Raw genomic sequence first — 23,046 nt, 5'->3', positions numbered from 1 at the left:
CAGAGTCGGTCACGACTGGACCTAATGGTCAGGGGTCCCTTTACCTTTAATAATAATAATAATAATAATCCTGGCAGGCAGTAATAGTAAAGGCAACAATACAAAATAGCCAATCCATACATCTTAATAAGCAGTACTGAAATGAGACCATATTAGAATCAAATAAGTGCAGATAAAAAGAAAATAAAAGCAAGAGGCATCCAGTTCAACACACAATTCAATTTAAAAATGACAGAATAAATACAGTGAAAAACAAATAATCTCAAGGGGCCAACTGTTTTGTATAAATAAAAAGGATGGGTTGCCTGCCAGCAGAAGGCCATCAAGGGCCAGCTGAACCTCTCTCAGTAGGGAGCGCCAAAGTTTGGGTGCAGCCACTGAGAAGGCCCTGTGTCAGGTTTCGTAACATTATGTCTGGCTGAGAAAAGCATGCCAGGGAAGAGGCAGGAGGGAAGGGAACCATGTTGCTCAAGGCTTTGTTACCTGCTCACTGGGGAGTGACCGCAGAAGAAGGAAGGAATGCTTGAAGGTGAAAATTTGCACCTAGGATGGGGAAGAGGGATAAAGAGAGTCAGGGAGATTTCAAGGGTTAGTGAATCCCACCCTTCATATTTCTCAAGAAGGTGGAGGTAAGAAAGCAACCACCGCCCTCCATTGCTGAGAGTGACCACAGTGTGCCTCACAGGGCGGGGTAAGAATAGCACAGATGGAACCCCAAATCAGGGAGGCATTGGGGCACTGGCAAGCAACGCCTACATGATCCCCCAGAACCTGCTTTCAATACAATTGAAATATGTGAAATAATAATGGCAGAGTGGCGCAGGGTTTATTTTTGGCACATTATTAGCACACACTCCGTCCTCTGAAGATAGGTGCCACTGCTCTCAGCCCTAGAACATATACTGAAACAACAGTAAAGTCAAGGGTGTCTCTGAGCATGCACAGGCGTACTAAAGATAAGAGGGCTTCTGTAGGGCTTTTTTGTTTCGGATTAGGTGGAGGGCATGACACAAGCATACAGGCCTGACGCCCCTGGAACCTCTTGTGTGTGGAATTCTGCACACTTCTTTCCAGATGCGCACAAGAAAAAAATGTAGGTCTGCTGCACAGGACTCACCGCTCCTTTTGTTAGGCTCTTGTTAGGAACGCCCACAACGTACTCTGCAAAGAGAAGAGCCGTCTCAAAGGTTGTGAATCACCCAGTAGCCTAAGTTCACAACACTCCAGACATGAGGTTTGTGCTAAAGTGTCCTGCAGACTGACCTTGGAGACTCGGGAAGTGCTATATTAGTTTGGAACACAGTGGCTGAGAAGGGATGGCCCTAGCAACCTCATAAAATCTTACTGATAATGTTAAAAGATTAAAAGGCCCCTGCCCCACACCGCAGGCAAGGAACAGCAGCAGCTCATTGTTCTGTTGCTCCTTACAGCAGCCTGGCAAAATATGTTAATTGTATAATTCCCATTTTACAGATGGAAAGGCTGGGGCTGGGAGACACTGATTGGACTAAAGTCACAAAGTCAGTCCATGACTAAGGCTAGTGTACACCCCATAAGACACTCCCCCAGACAAATACTTCAGACCTTGTGGGGGGTGGACTATATTTTGAAGGAAAAAATGAATGAGAAACGATGAGCGGCATATGAAAGGGCTCCAGAGAGGGGCTGCTTTAAATGGCAGCCGCTCGAGAGGGGTGCTCAGCCAACTGCGGCTCCAGTGTCTTGTGAGTGGCAGGGGCTGGCAGTGGAGGGATGATGAGCGCACGAAAGGGCTCCGGAGCGGGGCTGACACCAACAAAGTCCAGCTCCCTTCCTCCTCTAGGCAGGGCAGGGAGAAGTCAGGAGGAGGGAAGGGAGGAGGAGGAGGCGGTGGCACCGCTGTGTGAGGGAGAGGGAAAGAACATGCATGCTGGCGATCCATGTGCTGGTGATTCCCGGACCGTCCGGGGGCCGGATTTAGAAGGCAATTGGGCCTGATCTGGCCCGCGGGCCTTAGTTTGCCAACCCATGATGTTGAGGATGCCAACATTCAACTGCCACTTTCAGAAGCTAGGGTGGAATTAGGAGGGGGAAACTTAGCCACTGCTAAGGGAGACCCCCCCCCACTCCGAAGAACTATCAGAGAATTTCTACTCCCCATGAGAATATTTGGAATAATGGCTTCCCCTCCCTCCCCAATTTTGCCATTCATTAAAAGGATGGAGAATTTCAGGAGATTACTTTTGCTGAGCTCCAGACCCCCCCCTACTCCACCTCGAACCCCCCCACCCGCCCTGGCAAAGACTCATTCCCTTACCTGGTGACTCAGAGTCCTCATTAAACTCCCCAAAAGCCACTGAATACCCTGTGTGGATGGAAGGATGAGAAGATTTAGTCATCTGGCAAAATTTCCAACACTAAGAAGGATGAGCAGCAGAAGCAGAATAAAGTATGAAAAGTATGTATTAATATAGTATGTGTTAATATATGCAAGTCTGTTTAGTTTGCATGACTGACATAGTTTAGATTTCTTTCCCCCCTTGCATAGAAAGTTCACATTTTCTAGGGCACACTGGAAGCCCTGCCTTAGAGGCTCACCTATCCTTCCACTAGGGCTAGTTCTGGACCCAAAGGGCCAAGCCAGAATGGGGAGGGCAAGAGAAGAGGAAGCACAACTAGTGCAACATCTTCGCACCAGGCTTTGTTGTTGTTTTTTAACTTGATTGAGTTACATTCCCATCCCCTTCCCAAAATGTGTTTTCTGTCCCATCTGGATGAACTTTCCCCTAAACCTCCTGGAACAGGGTCATTTATTAGCTGCAGTCCTGGAAAAAGGAGCAGTTGTTAAGTGTAATTGTTTAACGTACATTGAAATGCAAAATAAATATAGAATGTGCCTGTGTTAAATACTGTGAAGCATGACTGGAAATTTCAATTGAAGCTGAAGTACAGCCCAACAGGTTAATAATTAGTGGGGCTCTATCATGGGACTGTGTCTCTCCTGGATCAGTCACATGAAAGATTCTATTAAAAGGTCTAATTAGCATATGCTAATCTGCAGGCATCCATCTTGGGTAGAGTGAGTAATTTGTTCTAAGGTACTGAAGAGACGGGACCTGTTAACCTCTGTCCTCCAGTAAAGAGCCTCGGGCCACTGGAGGCTGTTTGGGAAAGAGACAGAGCTTTAATTTTTAGCTCAGGATGCAAGCAATATGCAATCTAAGATATTATGCCTTACACTACCGGTAGGACAAGTATAAGAAACTATGCATCTACTTGGAGGTAACTTTGTTTTACCTTGTTTTGGAGTTAAGTTCTGTATGTAAAGCTTTCAAAGCTTGTTTTTGGACTGGATAATTTTTATTTCAAATGAGAGTAAAAAAAAATTCACCCAGCGGCTTCTATGTGTGCAATATTCATAACTGCATAGGCATTATCCCCCTTGCTGAGGCCTTAGATGTATGGGGCAGGGGAAGATTGGGGTCCCTCTGGGTCTCACCCGCTTCTGGTGTGCAGCCCACAAAAGATTTCTCCCCAGGGGGATGTGCTAAAAGGCTTCCTTGCATTCTTTCCTTAGTCTATCCCCAAACTCCTTTGAACTTCTCTTGTAAGCTCTGCCTCTCCCTCAGCTCCTCCAGAGTTTGCAGATGAAGGTGCATGCCCCCTTACCTCGATATTCGTCGAAGTATAAGGCAGTGAAACCTGTGGCTTGCAGCTCTTTCGGTGTCCACAATAGGGTATGTTTGAGAGGAGCATTTGCTAGGACCGTGGACAAATTGGATGAAAAGATCAGACCTGGAAGATGAGCAAGGCAGAGGCATCAGTCCCTCAGCAAGGCTGGGATCACCTACGTGAGGCAGCAGAGGCCATTTGTGCTCTTGTTCCCACAAACCAGGTGCTAAAAAGGACGAAGGTCAACTGAACAGGGTCTGCCTCACCCTGCTGAATAGTAGGGAATGCAAACTAGCAAGCAAAGGCTAAATATGGCTAAATATCTCACACTCTCTAATAAGAAGTACCTGCTGGGTCAGGCAAGTGGCCCATCTAGTCTGGCATCCTGTTTTTTTCAGAGACCAACCAGGGCCCCCCAAGGAAAACCCATAAAGAGGACCTGGTGCAAGGGCACTCTCCCCTCCTGCCGTTTCCAGAAACTGATATTCAGAACATGCTGCCTCTGACAGTGGAGGAAGGACATATCCATACAATTAGAAAGGGACTAAGGAGCTTCGTTAAATATGTGATTATGTCGGCAGACTTTTATATGCACCAAGATGGAAGGACTTGTTATGAACTATGGAGGAATGGTTGTTAAAATTAGTGGACTTAGCCGAGATGGCGAAATCGACCTGTTTAATCAAAGAAAAGTCATTGGAAACCTCTCATAGACGTTTTGCGTGCAAAAGAAAATGAACTAATGACATTTGGGGTTTGAGGATTGAAGATGCGTGATGCTGGTTTATAGAAAGTGGTTTTACTGGGTTTTATGTTGGAGTGACTGAGTTGAATAACATTTATACAGTATGTAGCAAACAGATGGAGAATTGGAAGCTTTCTTTCTTTCTTTCTTTCTTTCTTTCTTTCTTTCTTTCTTTCTTTCTTTCTCTCCCCTTCTTCCCTTTATCCCTTTTCTATCTCTCTATCCTCTTTCTTTTCGCTTTGTTTTTACTTAAACATTTTGATAAAAATATAATAGATAATAATCTTTCTATCCCTTTCTGGAAACTCTAATAATAAATTTTATTTAAAAAGAGGAAGAACAGATCCATCAGGGACCGTAGCTACTGATGGCCTGAAATGGCCTCCCCATATTCCTGGAGCTCTCGGCCTACAGCTGTGACAGGGAGCCTGTGGCACTACAGATGTTTCTGGATTCGAACTCCCATCAACCTCCAGCCAACATGGCCAAGGGTCAGGGACGATGGGAGGTGTCCAAGGACTCTGGAGAGTCCTTTGTCTGCTGTGGGGAAGGGAGGGGAATGAAGGCACTTACCTCCAAAGTAATGTCCACCGGGAGCCCCAAGTAAGAGTCTCCCAGACTGTGGGGAGAAGAGAGGAGGTCAGAGTCACAAAACGACAGCCACACAAGACTAGAAGAAACCCTGTAAACAGCTGCCCACCACCCATGAGACCCAGAGGGTGGCATTACAGCTCCACACACACTTCTACAAAACTAGAGAAGTAAACACCTGCCTCTCTATGCCAGGCGGAAAATAGTTTTTTGCTTTGCTCTGCACACCCAAAGACGACTTCTTACACCAAAGCTTGCAGCCAGCATTTTGGCAGCTGGTTGCTTCACAAAAAAAGGCACAGCCTCGATGTGTGTTGAGCAAACCACCTATTTGCGACTCAGAGATAAAGGTAAAGGGACTGCTCATATTGCTTTACTGTACTGGCCGAGGGAGCTGGTGTACAGCTTCCGGGTCATGTGGCCAGCATGACTAAGCCGCTTCTGGCGAACCAGAGCAGCGCACGGAAATGCAGTTTACCTTCCCACCGGAGCGCTACCTATTTATCTACTTGCACTTCGTGCTTTCGAACTGCTAGGTTGGCAGGAGCAGGGACCGAGAAACGGGAGCTCACCCCGTCGCAGGGATTCGAACCGCTGACCTTCTGATCGGCAAGCCCTAGGGTCTGTGGTTTAACCCACAGCACCACTCCCGTCCCTTGCGACTCAGAAGACATCAGCAATTACCATAGCTGTCAAGTCCCCCGTTTTTCGCGGAAAACCCCCAGATTTAAATCCGTTTCCCGCTGGTCTCCAGAATTGAAAAATATCCCGTAAATCCCCTGGATTTGCAGCTTCTGCCGGCGGCGGCAGCGGCCATGTCCTGGCTCCCGGCTGGCTGCTCACTCACTTGGCTTCGGAAATCGCCTCTGTGCATGCCTGAGCATGCGCAGAAGCGATTTCTAGTGCCCAGACATGCGGACATGGGCAGCCCGGCACCGGAAGTCGTTTCTGTGCATGTCTGGAAATGCGCAGAAGAGACTTCTGGTGCCGCTACACCGCTGATCCCTTATTTTCCCTATCCAGAAGTTGACATCTATGGCAATTACCCGCTAACCTAAAACAATAGGCACCATCCTCTTTACAGCTGGTCCCCCCCCCCCAGCTATGTTGGCAATTCCAGTGATAACTAAAGCCCCATTCACACCTTACATTTAAAGCACTATGGTACCACTTGAAAGAGTCATGGCTTCCCCCAAAGAATTATGGGACTTGGTGTTTGTTGAGGGTGCTGGGAGTTGTTGGAAAGACCCCTAATCCCTTCACAGAGCTCCATTTCCCAGAGTTCTCCGTGAAGAGGGATTGATTGTTAAGTCACTCTGGAAATTGTGTCTTGGGTGTGGGGAGCCGTGCTTCTTGGGCCCATGCCCGTCTCCCTCCCAAAACTCACATCAGAGATGGCAGAGCTGAATCCAACCTCGCAGTAGCGGTGGTCATTTGCTGATTGAAGGCAAAGAAACAGAAAAGCGATGTAAATCAATTGGGTGACAGTGCGGGGAAGATCCCTCACACCAAGGATGGGGAGCCTGCGGCCCTCTGGATGTTGCTGGACTTCAACTCCCATCAGCCCCAGCAAGCATTTCCCGAGGTCAAGAATGAAGGGAATTGTAGTCCAGCGGCCTTTGAAGCCCCACAGGTCCCCCAACCCTGCTTTGCGCACATACTGGGACACCATACCCAAACACCATTCCTCCTTTGACTTCGGACGGGGCTGCCTAAACATGGTCTTCTTACCACATTTATTTTCTTATCACTGGTATTGGTTATGTGCATGCATATTTAACTCAATAAAACATGAATTGTAATCAGAAAACCTAAGTTAAATATACATTCACATCACCAATTACTTATCAACGTTTCATATCAAAATAATTTCATATTATTAATTTAATATAAATAATCTGGCCGTCCTTTTCCATAACATCCCCCCCTTAATCAAAATTGACATGTTAAGTTGGGCTTATGCGCTTTATTATTAAAATTTGCACAAATGATTTGTAAAACAGTTTTTAACGGTTTATATTCCTGGTGCCGCTGAGGACAAATTTTGCTGGTTGTAGGTAGGAATAATAATAATAATAATAATTTATTATTTATACCCCGCCCATCTGGCTGGGTTTCCCCAACCACTCTGGGTGGCTTCCAACAGAAAAATAAAATAAAGTAATTGATTAAACATTAAAAGCCTCCCTAAAAGGGCTGCCTTCAGATGTCTTCTAAAAATCTGGTAGCTGTTTTTCTCTTTGACATCTGCTGGGAGGGCGTTCCACAGGGCGGGTGCCACTACCGAGAAGGCCCTCTGCCTGGTTCCCTGCAACTTGGCTTCTCTCAATGAGGGAACTGCCAGAAGGCCCTTGAAGCTGGACCTCAGTGTCCGGGCTGAACGATGGGGGTGGGGACGCTCCTTCTCAGGTATAGTGGGCCAAGGCCATTTAGGGCTTTAAAGGTCAGCACCAACATTGCTCGGAAATGTACTGGGAGCCAATGTAGATCTTTCAAGACCGGTGTTATGTGGTCTCGGCATGAAAGTGGCACTTTCCCTAATGGAAAAGCCTCCACTTGACATTGCTAGGCTCTGGTTTTTCAAAAGGACCCAAACATCTTACTTCTAGAATGGGGAGGGGTTGTCATGACCATTGTGGCTTGAGTGAAGCCACACATGCTGTTTGTTTGCAATTGAGCACGTAGGAGCATGGGGCAAACCCCTCGGCAGCCGTTTACACGAGGCCAGACATGGAATCTGAGCAGACTAGAGTGGTCTGAAAACCCAAGCAAGGGTGCCATTCGTTCAAAGGCAAAGTTTATGGGTGGCAAACATTCTGCACACCCTTCTCCTTAAGGTCTGGAGCTTCGGCCCGCATATTGCACTCACCATATCGTGTCCACTTGTAAAATGATTCCATTTTGATGTTGCGGCATGGAGAGAATTCAACAAAGCGCTGCAGGCCACTTGTGGCTAAGAAGCAGCTGCCCACGGGGGTCTTTGTGGCCTCCTCTCGACCAGAAATGGCATTCCAGTGCTGCAAAGGGGCACAAGCCTGGCGGGGTGAAAAACTGGGGTGAGCAGGATGTTGTATCATTGACAAGCACCCCCCTCCAGGAGGCACAAGCCAGGTAATTGCAGAGGATATGTGGTCGTTTGCCCTACTTTGCAGAGGACTTATATTGAAAAGGCTATCAAAGAACAGTCCGACTTTTGAAGGTTTCCTCTGAAGGGCTGCTTTGTTTAAGGCTGAAAAATATTAAGGAGGGAGAGTAGGGCCTTTAAGCTGCCCATCAACACTTAACATCTGGGCAGCAGACTGAACAAAGCACACAGGTTTTTCTGGTCACAAGTCTTCCTCATTATTGTTAGCCGAGTCGCTTAAATAATGCAGACAGCGTCCAGGGAGAAAAGTCTTGTTAACACTGACTAAACTAAGCAAAACTCAATTAAAGAATGGGGCATAATTTGAGGAGAAAGGAACAGAGAGGATTGGTCTTTATTAGGTCAGGCCTCATACGGGCATTGAACCAAATTGCCTCAGAACTAACCAGCCAATCAGAGCATGTGCTCCCTCAGTGGATATCATGCCACTCTGCCTGGTTGCTAAGCTACACCTCCTCCCACCCCTTGGCTAGTTGACTAACTCTTAACATAATTAGCCAGTTTTAACCCTTAGTTTATTAATACGAAGAGCTCTTCTGTTGCTCTTCCAACAATTACTGTATAAGCTGCTTCTAGGCGACCTGTTTATTGAGTATTCTTCCTGATTCTCCTGCACAAAGTTTGTGGGGAGGCTGTACAACATTTAAAGTTTATTGAGCATTCCTTCTGGTTTGTTTGCAGCGAGGCTTGATTTCATTCCACCCCTTTCTGCTTCTGAAGCTTCTCTGAGACGGTCTGTTTATTGTACCCACCACGATGGTGTCTTTCCAGGTGCTCACAGAGGCTCCGAACCATTGTTTAGTCTTGAAGGTTTTCACAACCACACTGTGCAGCTGCTCGACCTCATCACCTGGCCAGCAGCGGCATAGGAGAAGGAAGAGAGGAGTCAGATTTGAAGGCAGAAGCTACTGACCTACCATATCATCCCCCTCAGCCACATGCCATCCATGAGTAGTCAGTCTGACTGCAACTTTGTACACGCAGGAAGGATGCCATTAGCTTTCCCCACATCTCACCAGATGCCCATCTCCAAATAGCTCCTATTTCTCCCAGGCCCACCTCAAGTTCATGACTCAGCCGGGATCTCATCCTCGGCCCCCGAGTTTCTCACCCCCAATTCTCACATGGCTTCCCCACCACAAGCATCATTTTCCATCTCCTTTCGGGATGGACCTTGCAGGGCAAGTTCAGAGTGGTGGCAGTAGCCACACATGTGCAAGACAGGCATGCATGATGCACTGATCTCACAAAAGCTGCGTGAACTGCCCATGCACACCCTCCCTGTACATGACATTGCCTCTATCTGTGATCACAACTCCTACCTGCTCCAGTTTAAACTGAGGTTGCAGTTGCAGATGTTAGCCACATCCACACATACAGTGATTCCATGAAGAGTTTCCTTATGATCCTGGGAGTGGCACACACATGCACATGCCCTGTAAGTGCTACTGATGCTGGCAGTGAGACCAGTGCTTGGAATGTTCAGTTGAGCATCACTGAAATACTTAAAGAAATCTGAAAATGGTTGCCACTTGCCAGGTGAATTAAGTTCATTTTGGGGTAATGACTGCTAGTTCATCTTCATCTTCATTTCTGCTTGGCCACTCCCTTCCATAAAAGGAGGCCTGGACTCTTAGCTTTCATGTAAAAAAGCAAGTCAATCAGAAATCCATTAAGAAAGTTGGATAGCCAAAGCATGGAGGCAACATTCTAAGGCTTATTAGGCAGATACAGAGGCACTGCTCTTGCTAAGGATGCTTAGGCATTTAACACTGCTGCTAAATTATCAGAAGGAAGGAATAGTTACAGGTAGGTAGCCGTGTTGGTCTGCCGTAGTCGAAACAAAATAAAAAAAATCCTTCCAGTAGCACCTTAGAGACCAACTAAGTTTGCCATTGGTATGAGCTTTCGTGTGCATGCGCACTTCTTCAGAAGGAAAGAATGTGAGGCATTTCCTGCATCTTCCGAAACCCTGCTGAACAGATTTGTTCTTTTTTGACAGGAGCAGCTTGCAACCAGAAATACAGGTAAAGAAACTAAGTGAATGATGCCTCGCACCACTGTGGTTGGCACAAATCAAACAAGGTAACCTTTTCTACTACGGAAACACAATTATGGGCAAATCTTCACCTGTTGACGTTTTGAGTGAGACTGCCCATTACTGCTTGTATAGACCCCATGATGACCCCAAAATCATGGGGGAATCACTCACCTTTGGTATCAAACGGAATGGGGGTGCAGGCACTGCCACTAGGTGCCCAGGGGCACAGATAGACAGCACCTGCCTCCGTCACACCAGTCTGCGAGGTGTTGGCCTGTGGGGCCCCAACCACCACGTGCATGCTAGGGTGGAAAAAAAGGTTAGTCTGGGACCGGTAGGATGCAAGGCAAAGGAGCCAGTGACAGGCAGAGCCAACTACAGGTACTCCTCATCCCTGCTGTCAGTTTTCTATCTCGGGCCTTCACCTTCCCTACTAGGGACAGAATCATGTGCCTCATGTGGCAAACCACCAGTTGGAAGAATCTCCCTGCTAGGAATGTTTTACAAGCCTCTGCAGTAGCCCTGGCTGCTCAGCCCAGCTGGACCATGAGGGTCTTGCAGTAGTCCTTTGCTTGGGCGTGTACGTTTACAGAACCACAAATCTAGCTCTAACCCACCAATATTTTTTTTAAAGTAACTGGATGTGTAAATGTCTGATCAAAAAATAACCTGGTTCGACCTCCTGAAACTGAATTTACAGCTCACTTAGTAAAGGCTGCTTTTATTTTGCAAGGAATTAACTGGTTGCCATCAACGTGCACCAGATCTGCTGTATTTAAAAAGTAACACATACCAGCAGCCATTAACAACATTCTGTGGCAGAGATGAGGAACATGTAGCCCTTCTGTTGTTCTGGGACTACAACTCCCATCGTCCCTGACCATTGGTCATGCCAGGTTGCAAACGGTGATTGCCTTACTATAGGAACAAATACTGCTCCTATTGCCTCATCTTGGGCAAACGGATTCAATTTTTCCCAGTTCCTTCATTTTAAGAATGACCTGCCCATCCCTTTTCACCCTTTCCATGCTGCTCCTGATGCATGTTTGAAGACAGGGCATCTCTGGATGAGTGTTGTGCTGTATCCGGGAATAGTGAATTTATTGCGCCCTCTCCCCCCCCCCCGTCCAAAATTGACACCCCTGCCCCAGGCCTTTGACTCCTGATGCAGAGCTCTGTAGACCTTGTCTAATATACCATTTAAGTATGAACATCTGCATGATGCCTGCATCCAGTCAAGGTTCAATGGATAAAACCCTCATGCACTGCTGTTGTGCACCTTGCCAGCCAAATAGGCCTTTCCCGAGACATCTGTTGTCATCTTCCAAGTCCCTGTTAGTGCACCATTTCCTCCCGCCATGTTGTGCCATGCCCAGTGCTCTCCTACCTGCCTTTACTGTCCCGGTAGAAATCCAAGGCAAACCCAAAATAGCTTCCGTTGGGCCCAGAGTACACTGTTGGAGAACTTGCATCTAAGTTGAGGGTCCATACTGAGGAACAGAGGAGCAAGAACCCCACCAGACAGCGCAAGAGGGAGGCAAGCAGACCCAAGGAATGACCTCCTCCTGCCATCACCAGCATCTTCTCCCTCTTCTCACTACAAATGCTGGGTGTTTACCCATTAATGCTCTCTCTTCTGTGCTCATAATAGTAACCACCATCATGACACATTTCCTCAAGCTTTTCCTCCCCTGCTGAAGCCTCTTCAGCTGAAGATGATAACATTTATCAGAAGTGTCTCAGGAATTTCCCAACAGGAACTCCCTGGGTGTGTGCAGCAAGAACCACTTGTTTGGCAGCAGTAACAGGCAGGATCAACCATTGACAAGACGGCTCTGGGGAACCACCGCTGTCATTTCCAGGCTAGTGTGCATAAGTATAAGCTGTGGTCTTCCATACATGACTCTCCAACCCCATCTGTCCTTGGGGCAGAGAGATCAGAAACACATGAGCTGAGACAGACCCTCAGGAAGTGCTCTGAAAGCTCCTGTTCCTAGTCTGGAATGCTTTGAGATTAGCTACAGTCACAAAGTTGTAAGGGCAAACGTTTTTACTGGATCCTTCAGGGTTATTAAAGTGCAGTTGTGAGTCAGAGCCGTTTTCAAGCAGCAGGGGGCTCACGTACGTGGAGCTTTGAGAGTTGGGCTCTAGGGAAGTGTTTTCAAAGAGTGGGTGCAATCCAGAAACTTGCAAGAGACCAGTTCAGAACGTACAGTACAGCAAACCCTCCAACCACCATTAAACATCCTGGAATGATTCAACTTTACAGGGCAGGAAGGCTACGAAGACCCAGCTGCAAAGCCTCTTTCCCACTGGATGCAATGGAGCATTCAAGACACCCGATTTTCTATCCCACTCGCATGTAGGAAAGTTTTATCAGCCAAGCACAGTCCTGACCGCAGGGGAAACCAGCACAGACCTTATCAGGAAACATAAGCAAAAGAAACAGCATGGTGGTTGTTTAGAGGGGAAAGTGAGAATGGTCACAGGGGTGAGTTCACCCTTTGAACCAATTTCTTAATTCGCCAGCGGAACTAGGCTCCGTTTGTAATGTTCTCCAATGCACACACTTCCTGGCTTTGCTTCCTGCACTGCGCTACCAGCTATGATGGCACACAGCTCCTATTTCTCGTATACATCAAATTCAGTTGAGGCAATGGAAGTGCTGAACCATTATCTGGGCTCCATAAGGCCAATGAATTAAGGCTCGATCCAGACAAGGTAGAAGTGCCAAGTGTGGTTCTTTTATTCCCAGTGGTATCCACCTGCTGCAGATGGAGTAATCAGATTTGCAGCCCAGGAGTGCTCAATGATTCCACTTTGCCATAGAAGGCTCAGGTGGCTTCCATGGAATGGGCTGCCTTCTACTAGCTGGCAGGCCATTTCAAGCCCTTCTAGGAAGACAGCCTTGCTGCAGTTATCCACTCCTCAAACCTGGGCAAAGCATGTAGTTAGTTCAGGGTAACTTGCTAGTTTGTGAATTTGGACTTGTTGCTGGTGGAATCTCTCACTTGTCCTTAAGCAGCTGCCATGGCTCCTTACCAGTTTCCAGGCTGAATTCAAAATGCAGCTGATGCCCTTCATGCTTGGGATTTGAAGAAGTTTGGAAAGTGCTTGAAAAACTGCCTGATTCTTGTCTCAGCTTCCCTGCCCTGAGCTCAACTTCACAGGCTCTTCTGAAACTGCTACTCCAGTGAAGCAGCAGCAGGCACTCAAGGGCCTTCTTCGTGGTGGCACTCCCGTGTGTGGAACACTCCCCAGGGAAGCTTGCCTGATGCCTGCTACGTCCTCCTGATGGCAAGCAAAAGGCCTCATTTCCCTAAGCTTAATAAGAATAAATCCTGAAATATAAATTGATGCATACTGCATTATTTTGTATTTTATTAAATATTTTTGAACTATGTATTTTTAATTCTTATATTGAAAGGTAAGTGTGTAAGTGTATTTAAAAAAAACGATTTGAGATGGTAAGCAAGAGCGACCATGAGGACAGGAAGATCTTGCCCCACTGCTGGGACACAATTCATCTTAAATACCGGTACCAATGTGCAAATGAGGATTATGTTCTCTGCAACTTAACTCTTTTCCTGCTTCCGAGACCTCAGCTAACACACACAGGGCTACTCCACTGTTACTGAATGTGACGATCCTTTTCCTGCAAGCGTTCAGCGAGGATCAGGAGATGAGGGTTCCAGAATCTCAGACATGGATTTGGGCTGCATCAATTCAATGAGCTAATTGCTCACTTGAACATGGTCCAATCTTGGGAGTGGCAAATTGAGGGAAGATGGATCAAAGCAACAAGGGAATCTTAAAAGGGATGAAGACAGATAGGGATGTTCCCCCCCCCCAGCAATAGAAACATGGTACATGGCATGAAGCTAGGAAGACCAAAGGGAATAAAGGGGATAGGAAGATCAGTCGGTGCTCTGTGCAAATAGTGAATAAATGTGGGGCCATAAACAGGGGTGATGGCAGTGGGAAGAGTCACAACATGAGGACTAACAACGTGAATCTGATCCTTTGGGAAACAAGTACACACACGCTTTCCCCCAAATTACTAGTTTATTAGAAAGTTTATTTTCCTCATTTTTACAGCATGTATATATATTTATATATATACTTTTTATGTGACAAAAGTTAAATATAGCCTGCCGATACTGAAGTAATAGTGCGTTCTCTTTTGTGGTAAGCACTCTTGTGGAAGTCCAGTCTCCTCCTCCCTGCTGGGGTGCTGCGTCTCCCGTCTGAACCTCAAGGGAATGAAGCACTGAGAAATTAATACTGTTACTTCTTGAATTATCTACAGCGACTACCAAGAACCGAGTCCCTTTGTCACAGCAGCAGTTTCCAGTGCTTGCCTCGTTGTAGCCAAGGGTAAGGAAGCTTAAAAGCAGTCCCATAGTCTTGCCATTTCAGGGCAGCAGCCAGCAGTGGTTATTTCTGAATTTCTGAAATGGGAGGCCGCATCTCAGGATATACAAGCAAGTAGTGCCCTTTGGGTCTGGACACGTGTCCCAAAACAGCCACTGCTTTGCAGGATCTCGGCCTCTTTTTGCACTCAGCAAAAGAACCTTGAGATTCCAGGAGCCCCCGCTTTCTAGTTTAATTTGGGGCCACACCCTGGGGAGGTGGTCTTTTCTCTCAAGGGGCAGCTGTGAGGAAAGGGCACCCCATAGAAGAAAACCCCAAGAGGAAGAAAAAAAAGGAAAGGGATTCGGAACGAAAACACACCACTCAAAACCTCTCCAAAACATAAAAAAGGCACATATTTGAAAACAAGGAGCCTTAACACACACACACCCATCCACACCTAGAAGCTATGTTGTTGTTGCAATGACAAGTGGTTGAATCCAGGGAAAATAGCTGGGCTCTTGGGTGTTGTTGTGGGGTTTTTTGGTGTTTTTTGTGTGGGTCTCATATATTCCTGTGACCAGAAAGCGACTGTTTGCTTTGCCAAACAAACGGACTGTTTCTCTCAAACTTAAGGGGCCTGGCTACCGACTGAAGCACACAGTGAACGACGCCTCATCTGCCTCACAAACCTGCCTTTTCACAGGAGTTACAAGAGATGTCATTTTACACAGGATGGACTTTGTTAGCTATGGGACAAAGGAGTCCAGGTCACTGCTCCTTTGTTTATTTCCAAATCCTGTGACGTTTTCTCCTATAAAATGAACGTCTTTTTTTAATGGTACATTTTTTAAAAAATGAGCTCAATTAAAATATACATGCTTCAAATCATTTTGTGCCCTAGCCATAACTAGAAGCATTGAACCTTTGACGAGAATTTCCTTCCCAACTACGTTAAAATGTATAGATAACTAAAGCCACCTGAACGGGTACCACTCAAAGAACGGGCTGTAAAAAATGTTATTGCGGTATACTATCAATATGGAACATTTGTCAGAGGAGCTACAAAAAGCAGCATTGACATGTACAGAGTTCAGTGCAATTTCTTAAATTCTTTTTTTTTCTTCTTCTGAAAAAAAACACACACCATAAGTTAATAAGGAACCATCAATATTACAGAGGAAAAAGAGTACAAGTTACAGAGTCATGTTCAGGATGTTCACAGGACTCCAGTACAACATATTGCTTCAAGGAATTGCTCTCTGCTCTCTCAGCAGCGTCGTAAAGGGTGTGTAGGAAGGAGAGCACTGCCAAGCTGGTCTGGGGGGTGGTGGTGGTGGAAACTGGTCACTGAAAAGCAACTTCCCAGTTTGTGGTGCTCAGTGGGGGCTGCTGAACATGGCTCCCCGAATATGAGCTGGAGAGAGGGGAGAGGGCAACAGAGGAGATGGAGCAAGTGCTGAGTGTTTCTTGGTTCTGATGCTCGGGTTAAGCTTTAAGGTGGATTCAAATCATTAACTTTCACGCTTTATACTTGATATTGATGCCCAAATAAGATAGATGTGTATACCCACTTTATTTAGGTCTTCAGAGTGGGTAGTAAATGATTCATAATACGTGAATTGGAAATTAAAAAGGGGTGCATTTGCTAAAGGGCTGCACATCCCTGAAGCAGCGAAGTAGCCACCTCCCCGGGCACACGAGCCCCCTGAATATCCTTACAAGCAAACCAGCAGCAGCACAGCTCTCCCATCTTTCACAGGCCTGTTCCCTTGAGCCTCCCTGCCCCTGCCTAATCCTCCCCCTTCTTGGGCTGTTCTCAGGTCCAGAGACAGCCCCCGCCTTCCCGTAGAACGAGAGAGACTGATGCACACGCACAGAGACAGACAGACATGCCCCTGTCCTCTCTTTTCCCCTAACCCTCCCCTCCCCGATAGAGGCTGCCTCTCTCGTTCCTTCATGTGCCGTGGCTGGGAGGGTGCTGCAAATCCTGTCCTGAGAAAATGGGGTGCAGGAGAGGGTGGAGGTGCAACGCCGTGGCAGCAGCTGTCGCTGGCCGGGGTGCCAGGAGGGTCGGGTAGAGGGCAGCGTGGTGGACGGGATGGAAAGTGAATGGACCCGGGTGGATGGCAGAAGCGGGGATGATATGGATGGGGTGGCTGGCCAGGAAGGTGGCGGGGTGCCCTGGGATGATGGAGTGGGTCAAGTGGGACAAGGAGATGGGGGTCAAGTGGGGCTGAGGGATATGGTGCACTTGAGCAAGAGGCTGAGGGTGAGGGTGGGGGTGGATGCCAATGGCTGCGGCCGCGGCGGCCGCGTGGTGCTGCAGAATGGCGTGCTGCACGGTGGTGATGGAGGTGGCTGCGGCTGCGGCTGGCTGCTGGATGTGGATAGGCTGCAAGGCAGGAGTTGTGGCTGGAGCCAGGGCGGCAGAGGCTGGGAAGGCCTTGACCTGCTTGGCCAGGAGCTGCTGCTGGATGTGCTGCTGGGCAGCCTGCTGGAGCTTGCTGTACTTCTCCATCTCCTCCGGGGTGAAGGTGATGGGCTGGCTTTCCAGTGGCGCCAGGGAAGAGTCTTCGCTGCCTTCCGGCTCCCCGCTGATGCTCGGCTCCGCGCTGTGTGGGACGTAGCTGGGGAAGGGCTCCACTTCGGGGGCCAGGGGCACCATCCTGCCTTCGAGGGAGACGGGCTGAGCGCTGCCGTCCAGAGGCTCGGCAGCTTCGCTTTCCGCGGGGGCAGGGAACGGGTGCGGCACGGGCAGGTCGCCGGATCCAAAGTGTTCTGGGAGGGCTGGCGGCTCCAGGGGCATGGGAGCCATGTCCACGGCCGCTTCTTCTGGCTTTTGATCTCCCAGAAGGCTCTCCTGGGTCTCTATCACCAGAGTTTCATCCAGTGTGGGTTGGCTTGCTGCAGCTGCCTCCCCGACATCGTGGGGGGTTTCGTCGAGCTCAGGCAGCTCCAGCTCCTCCCCGGTCCCCAGTCCTAATCCAGACTCCTCACACTGCTTGGCGTTTGGCTTTCGGACTGTGGGCAGCTTCCCGATCAAGGGAAGGACGGGCTTGTTGCCTAGGGAGGGAGGGAGCTTTGGGCCAAAGTAGCCTTGCGGGGGATCTTTCAGCTTGATCCCAACCTTGTGAGGCCCTGAGGGAGAGTCCTCGCTGCCGCTGGGCTTCTTCTCCACCTTCCTGGACTGAACTTTTTCCAGGAGGAGCTTAGCCGTGGCGGAGTTCTTCTCCTCAGAGCTGCAGTTGCTCCCCAGGCTGGAGTTGCCGCTGTTTTGGGAGAGGCTGGTAGTGGTCCCTGTCGCTTCATCGCCTCTTGCTTCCTCCTTCCTCGTGGGCCCTTCCCCTGGTCTGCCTCTGAAATAGTGGGGGGACTGGGAGCGGTAGATCTTTGAGCGGATAAAGTCTCGCCGTGCGGATCTCCTCTCCCCAGGGCTTTCATGGCCACGTGACCCCTTCCTGGAGACGGACCGCTGGGAGAGGCTCCTGGCACTCCGGCTGCGCTCCCGGCTGTAGCTCCTGCTCCGTTTCCAGCTGTGCCCAGTCCGGCTGCGGCTCCGCCGCTTACACCGGCTGTGGCTACAGCTGCTGCTGCGCGTCCTGCCCCGGCTTCTCGTCCTCGATCTCCCCCTGGTGTGGGTTCGGCTCCGGCTCCGTGATCTGCTCCTGCTCAGGCTGTAGTCGTCTTCCGAAGAAGAGTATTTGTGCCGTTTCGACCTGCGCTTGGAACTGGCGTAGTCAGAATCGTCCTCTGAGTCGTGGGAGCGCTTGGTGTGGCTCCGAGAGCGGTCGCTGTAGTCACTGTAGCTGTCTTCTGAGTAGCTGCGCCGCCGGCTGTACCGGCTGTTGTCAGAGGAGGCATATGAACTCGTTGAGTAGGACCTCTGGGATGACCTTCGGGAGGAATGCCGACGCCCTGACCGGGAGCGGCTTCGGGAACAGTTGCTGCCAGAGTCGTAATCGTCACTGTACTGCGAAGCAGACTTTTGTCGGAAGTGCTTGTGGCAGGAATCCTCGTCGCTCTCGTAGCCACCGCTGCTCTGCCGGCCTCTGTGGCTGGAGTGGGCGGAGGTGGAGGCCCGCCTCTTGGCAGTGGATGATGCCTGCTGCGGGTCCCCTTTGAGTTTTTTGCCACCGTGATCTTGGGAAGAGGTTCCGCCGTCCTCTTTCTTGTTGCTGCTTTCTTCGGTGGAAAGAGACTTCCGCTGAGAGTCTTGAGCACACCACTTTCTTTTCTTGAGGTGGCCAGTTTCGTCGGCCCCTTGCGTCCGCTCCAGCTCCGTGGCAAAGGAAGGCTTGCTCTTTTTGTGTTTGTGTTTCTTCCGCTTCTTGGATTTCTCTTCTGCCAGGTCCCCATCCCTGCTTTTGTCTTCTGCCTCGCCTTTGCGCCTGCGTTTGTGTTTTGTGGACTTCTTGTGCTTCTTCTTCTTCTTGTGCTTGTGGGATTTCCCCACTTTGTCCTTGCGGCCAACAAGGCTGCCTTTGCTGCTGTCTTCTGGCCCCTCACCCTTGCCAGCCGACACAGGATTGGGCTCCTGCTTGCTGCAGGCAGACAGGGACTTGCTCTCCGGCACTGCTGTGGAGGTGCCCGCAGGAGCGCCCACCTCTTTGCTCTTGCTCAGGCTGCCCTCTTCAGCAGACGGCGCTTTCTCCTTGGGAAGGCTGCTTGCAGCTTTCTGTTTCTCCGCCCCTTTAGCTTTAATGTCTTTGTTGCGAGACAGCTTAAAGTCAAAATACAAGGGATTGCAGCTGTACGACACAGAGGGCTCTGCTTTGGTGAAGATCAGCAGTTCTGAAGGCCACTGGAGGGTGGTGCTCTCGTCTTTACTGAGCACGGGGAAGAAAGGTCCTGTCAAATGCTTTGGCCCGTCTGTGCCTTCTTTACTGGTTGACGCAACCTGAGGAAGCTCTTTGGCGACCTCAGACTCTGCAGAACCGCTTCCCTTGAGTGGCTTGCCTTCCTGCCCGCCGGCCTCTTCTGGAGGGTCTTTAACTTCAGTTTTGCTGCCTTTGCTGGAAGGACTCGGTTCCTTCTGGTGGGTGGCACACTCTGCTGCTGTCACCTTCTCACCATTCTTTGCCGCTTTGGGTTTTGGCGAGTTGCTCCGCTTCCTTTCATGTGCCATTTTCTTGCTCATGGCTTCTGCTTCGACTTGCTCTGTGGCTTTCATAAAGAGCAGGAACTGGAAGTTTGGCTTCACCTTGCAGTGAGCAGGCGGGATGTAGTGGTAATACTCTGGCTCTAGTGCTACATTCAGTTTTGACAGGGTGGTGTTTAGACCTTCCTTCTCGTGTGCTTGCTCCTCTTCGTCGCCTTTGCTGTCAGGGCTGTTTGTCCCCTCGACCTCCGCAAATTTCCCCAAGGCTCCAGGATCAGGCTGGGCTTTCTCATCTGCTTTGATTTCGTCATCGGGAGAACTGGACTCATCAACGTGGTCTTTGAAGACGGAGGCAATTGACTCTAGTTTCACTGGGGCTTTTTTGGCAAATGAGAAAGACACGCCTATCTTAAGAGGGTTAACCCCTGAGCTGATGGCTTGCGGTACCTGGACAGGTACCTGCCCAAGCCCGATGTTGCTACTAGTTTGCCCAGTGGCACAAACAAGACCCTTGTCTGTGGTCATACTGGCAACCGGCCCAGGAGCTGGTGAAAAAGAGCAGCAACTGCTGGGAGCTGCTGAATCAACGTCATCCTCTCCTCCTTCCTCATCTACTGCCACAGTAGTCGTTCTAAACATCGGCCCGCTTCCTGGAGCACTGAGGGATTGAAATGGGACAGGGGTAGGGGGTAGGGAGAAACAATAGTTAGATGCTGCTTAACATTAGCATATTCACCTTTTTCTCTTACCCATGCTTATTCAACCTCTCACTAATTTCCTGGAATTGCTTCGAAAGCTAACGGTATGTCCAGGAACAAAGTTTTCATCTACACTTCCACTGTATAATATGTGGAATAATTCATGTGCTCCAACCAGCACACCCATGACAGAATTCAAGTATTTGTGAATTTTTTTTTTAAAAAGGTGTCTTAAGATTCAAGCCTTCCTGGTTATATAGAAAAATCAAGACAAAGCATCACAAGGTTCTGATGCACACAAGTAAGAGCTGCCTCATCCATTTCAGGCCTGAAGCTTTTCCCAACTCAGATCCTGTTCACTAGAGCAGTTAGTTCAATTAAATCTGTCTCCCTCCACTCATAGGACACATACACTGCCCTTCCAAAATATGTTCCTGGTGAAGAGGGTGAATGGAGAATTGAACTTACAGATTGGCCACTGGTGAGCTAACCATTCCACTTTTGGGGGGGGGGGGGGAAGAGGGCATAATAAATTTTGTTCTACAAAAATCTGAAGAACAACTTGCTATCCAGTCCATTAAAAACAGCCTGATTAAAATGGGAAGTCAACTGTATGTTTAACTTAGCTAATTATCTGGCACAAGGAGCCCATCACTTACCATTCAGGTTGCTTCCTCTGCTCAGCCAACTCGTGGAGACGACGGAGGGCTTTCTCCTGCTTCCTCTCATCTTTCCGGGATCTCGAGGAAACATTGCGAGCAAACTCCCTTTGCTTGAGATCCTTCAACCTCTGTAGCAAAGCAAGAGGAAAGGAAAATAGAAGAGAATAAGATGGAACTGTGGGCCTTTTCCTGTTTTGCTAAAGAGTTTCCCAGCTGGACATCCTTAACCCATTCTGCGCCATTTGGCCAGGGGTGGGTAACCAGCAGCTCTCCTAATCTTCTTGGAATTCAGCTCACACCAGCCCCAGCCAGCAAGGCCATCGGGGATGATGGGAGCTGTAATCCAGCAGCATGTGGAGAGCCATAGGTTTCCCACCTGTGCACCAGACAATTTAAAGGCGCTCCCTGAACTCACTGATATAGAGCACATCATTTCCATATAGAAGGTCCCAGATGCAGTCCCTGGCATCTCCAGATAAGAGGGCTTGGAAAGATCTCTGCCCAAGACCCTGAACACTCTAAGCAGACAACACTGAGCTAGATAGTTCAGTGGTCTGACTTAGTAGCAGGCCATATAGTCACAGGGTGGGCTCACTAAAAGTCTCCAAAGAGTAGCCATTTTAGAGTGTAAGCAAGAAGCATTGAGGCACTTCCTAGAAAGGATTAAGAGAGGAAGAAGATACTATATTTAGGTATACAAGAGCAGTAGGGAGGAACAGTTCTATCTCCCTATACAATCCTGGACGCTTAGAATTGCAGGTTCCTTTTCAGAGGAAAACTGGCGGAAAAGGCTTAAGAGCTAAATTTGTTAACAAACCTGGCTGCAAAATCCCAGTGACTAAACAAAGACTGGGAGTGGGGTGTTCTTGCTACAGCAAGCATTTAAACCCATCTGATTGTGACTGGTGACACAGCAATTGTTTTTAGGCTTAAAGGTAAAGGGACCCCTGACCGCTAGGCCGCCGCGGACGACTCTGGGGTTGTGGCACCTATCTCGCTCTATAGGCCGAGAGAGCCGGCGTTTGTCCACAGACAGCTTCCGGGTCATGTGGCCAGCATGACTAAGCCACTTCTGGCGAACCAGAGCAGCGCACGGAAATGCCGTTTGCCTTCCTGCCAGAGCGGTACCTATTTATCTACTTGCACTGTGACATGCTTTTGAACTGCTAGGTGGGACCAAACAACGGGAGCTCACCCTGTCGCGGGGATTCAAACCACCAACCTTCTGATCAGCAAGCCCTAGGCTCTGTGGTTTAAACCAAAGCGCCACCCGCGTCCTGTTTTTTTTTTAAGGCTTAGCATATAATTGTGCTCTTTGCAGCCACAACAGTGTTAGTGGTTTCCCCTCCACAGTAACTTGAGCTACCCGCCCCCTCCCACACACATCCATCCATAACAGAAAGCAGGAAGAAATCAACACGAAGTTTTGCCCCAGCAACCAAATGCATCAGGTAAAAAATACGCCCTTCAAAAGAATCGGCTTATATGGACTTGTCCCTGGCCACAATATGGAAGCTGTGGCTTTGGCACAGAACTCTCAAGTTTTTGCCCCTAGCCCAGAGCAGACTCAAGCCTAGCATTACTCTGCTGAAAATGGACACCACTTTGAATGAGATGAGATGATGCAGGGAGGGGAGGGGATGGGTTTTCCAAAACTAGTAAGACATGGTTGAATGGGGTTATGGTTTCACTGAACTGAGAGTGGAAGAAGAGGAGCGGAATGCATAGCTACGTTCTCAGACATGCACACAGAAAGACAGAGCTACAGACACTAGTAGGAAAAAAAAACTCACTCTTATGATCTGGCCTCCATAATATGCTTTCATTATATCAGTTGACAATATCATATCATGAGTGGGGGGGGAGGTAAAAAAAAATACACAAGAGCAGAAGAGAGAGAGAAAGAAAGAAAAAAAGGGCAACCATTACTAACATCAATGCTCAGAATATCTGCAAGCTTATTCTATTGGATATGGAACTGGTTCACAGCTAAGAAGGCACAGAGGAACAGGACTCTCATCGAGTAGGATAATACTAATAACTTTGCCAGGAAAAATAA

General features: G+C 48.6%; 2 protein-coding genes across 18 annotated transcripts in view; both read right to left on the bottom strand.

Moving 5' to 3' along the window:
- ITGA2B (integrin subunit alpha 2b) overlaps positions 1–11,869 on the bottom strand; it is a 41,390-nt gene extending 29,521 nt beyond the window's left edge. The window contains 10 exon segments of the mRNA XM_088655888.1: positions 484–543; positions 1,118–1,161; positions 2,297–2,344; positions 3,649–3,774; positions 4,970–5,015; positions 6,375–6,424; positions 7,857–8,022; positions 8,885–8,982; positions 10,345–10,475; positions 11,561–11,869. Of these exon segments, the coding sequence (XP_088512014.1) occupies positions 484–543; positions 1,118–1,161; positions 2,297–2,344; positions 3,649–3,774; positions 4,970–5,015; positions 6,375–6,424; positions 7,857–8,022; positions 8,885–8,982; positions 10,345–10,475; positions 11,561–11,754 (963 nt within the window). The 5' untranslated portion in view covers positions 11,755–11,869.
- Positions 11,870–14,219: 2,350 nt separating this feature from the next.
- GPATCH8 (G-patch domain containing 8) overlaps positions 14,220–23,046 on the bottom strand; it is an 81,297-nt gene continuing 72,470 nt past the window's right edge. For all 17 annotated transcript variants that reach the window (XM_088655878.1, XM_088655875.1, XM_088655877.1 and 14 more), the window contains 2 exons: positions 20,985–21,115; positions 14,220–20,285 (listed from right to left, as the gene is read on the bottom strand). In XM_088655878.1, coding sequence (XP_088512004.1) covers positions 16,484–20,285; positions 20,985–21,115 — 3,933 coding nt within the window. In that variant the 3' untranslated portion in view covers positions 14,220–16,483. The remainder of the gene's footprint in view (positions 20,286–20,984; positions 21,116–23,046) is intronic.

The sequence above is a fragment of the Zootoca vivipara genome, chromosome 12 (assembly GCF_965207765.1).
Source record: "Zootoca vivipara chromosome 12, rZooViv2.hap1.1, whole genome shotgun sequence".
Lineage (NCBI taxonomy): Eukaryota > Metazoa > Chordata > Lepidosauria > Squamata > Lacertidae > Zootoca > Zootoca vivipara.
Note: the sequence above shows the minus strand (reverse complement) of the source record. Positions and strands in the feature narration are given on the sequence as shown.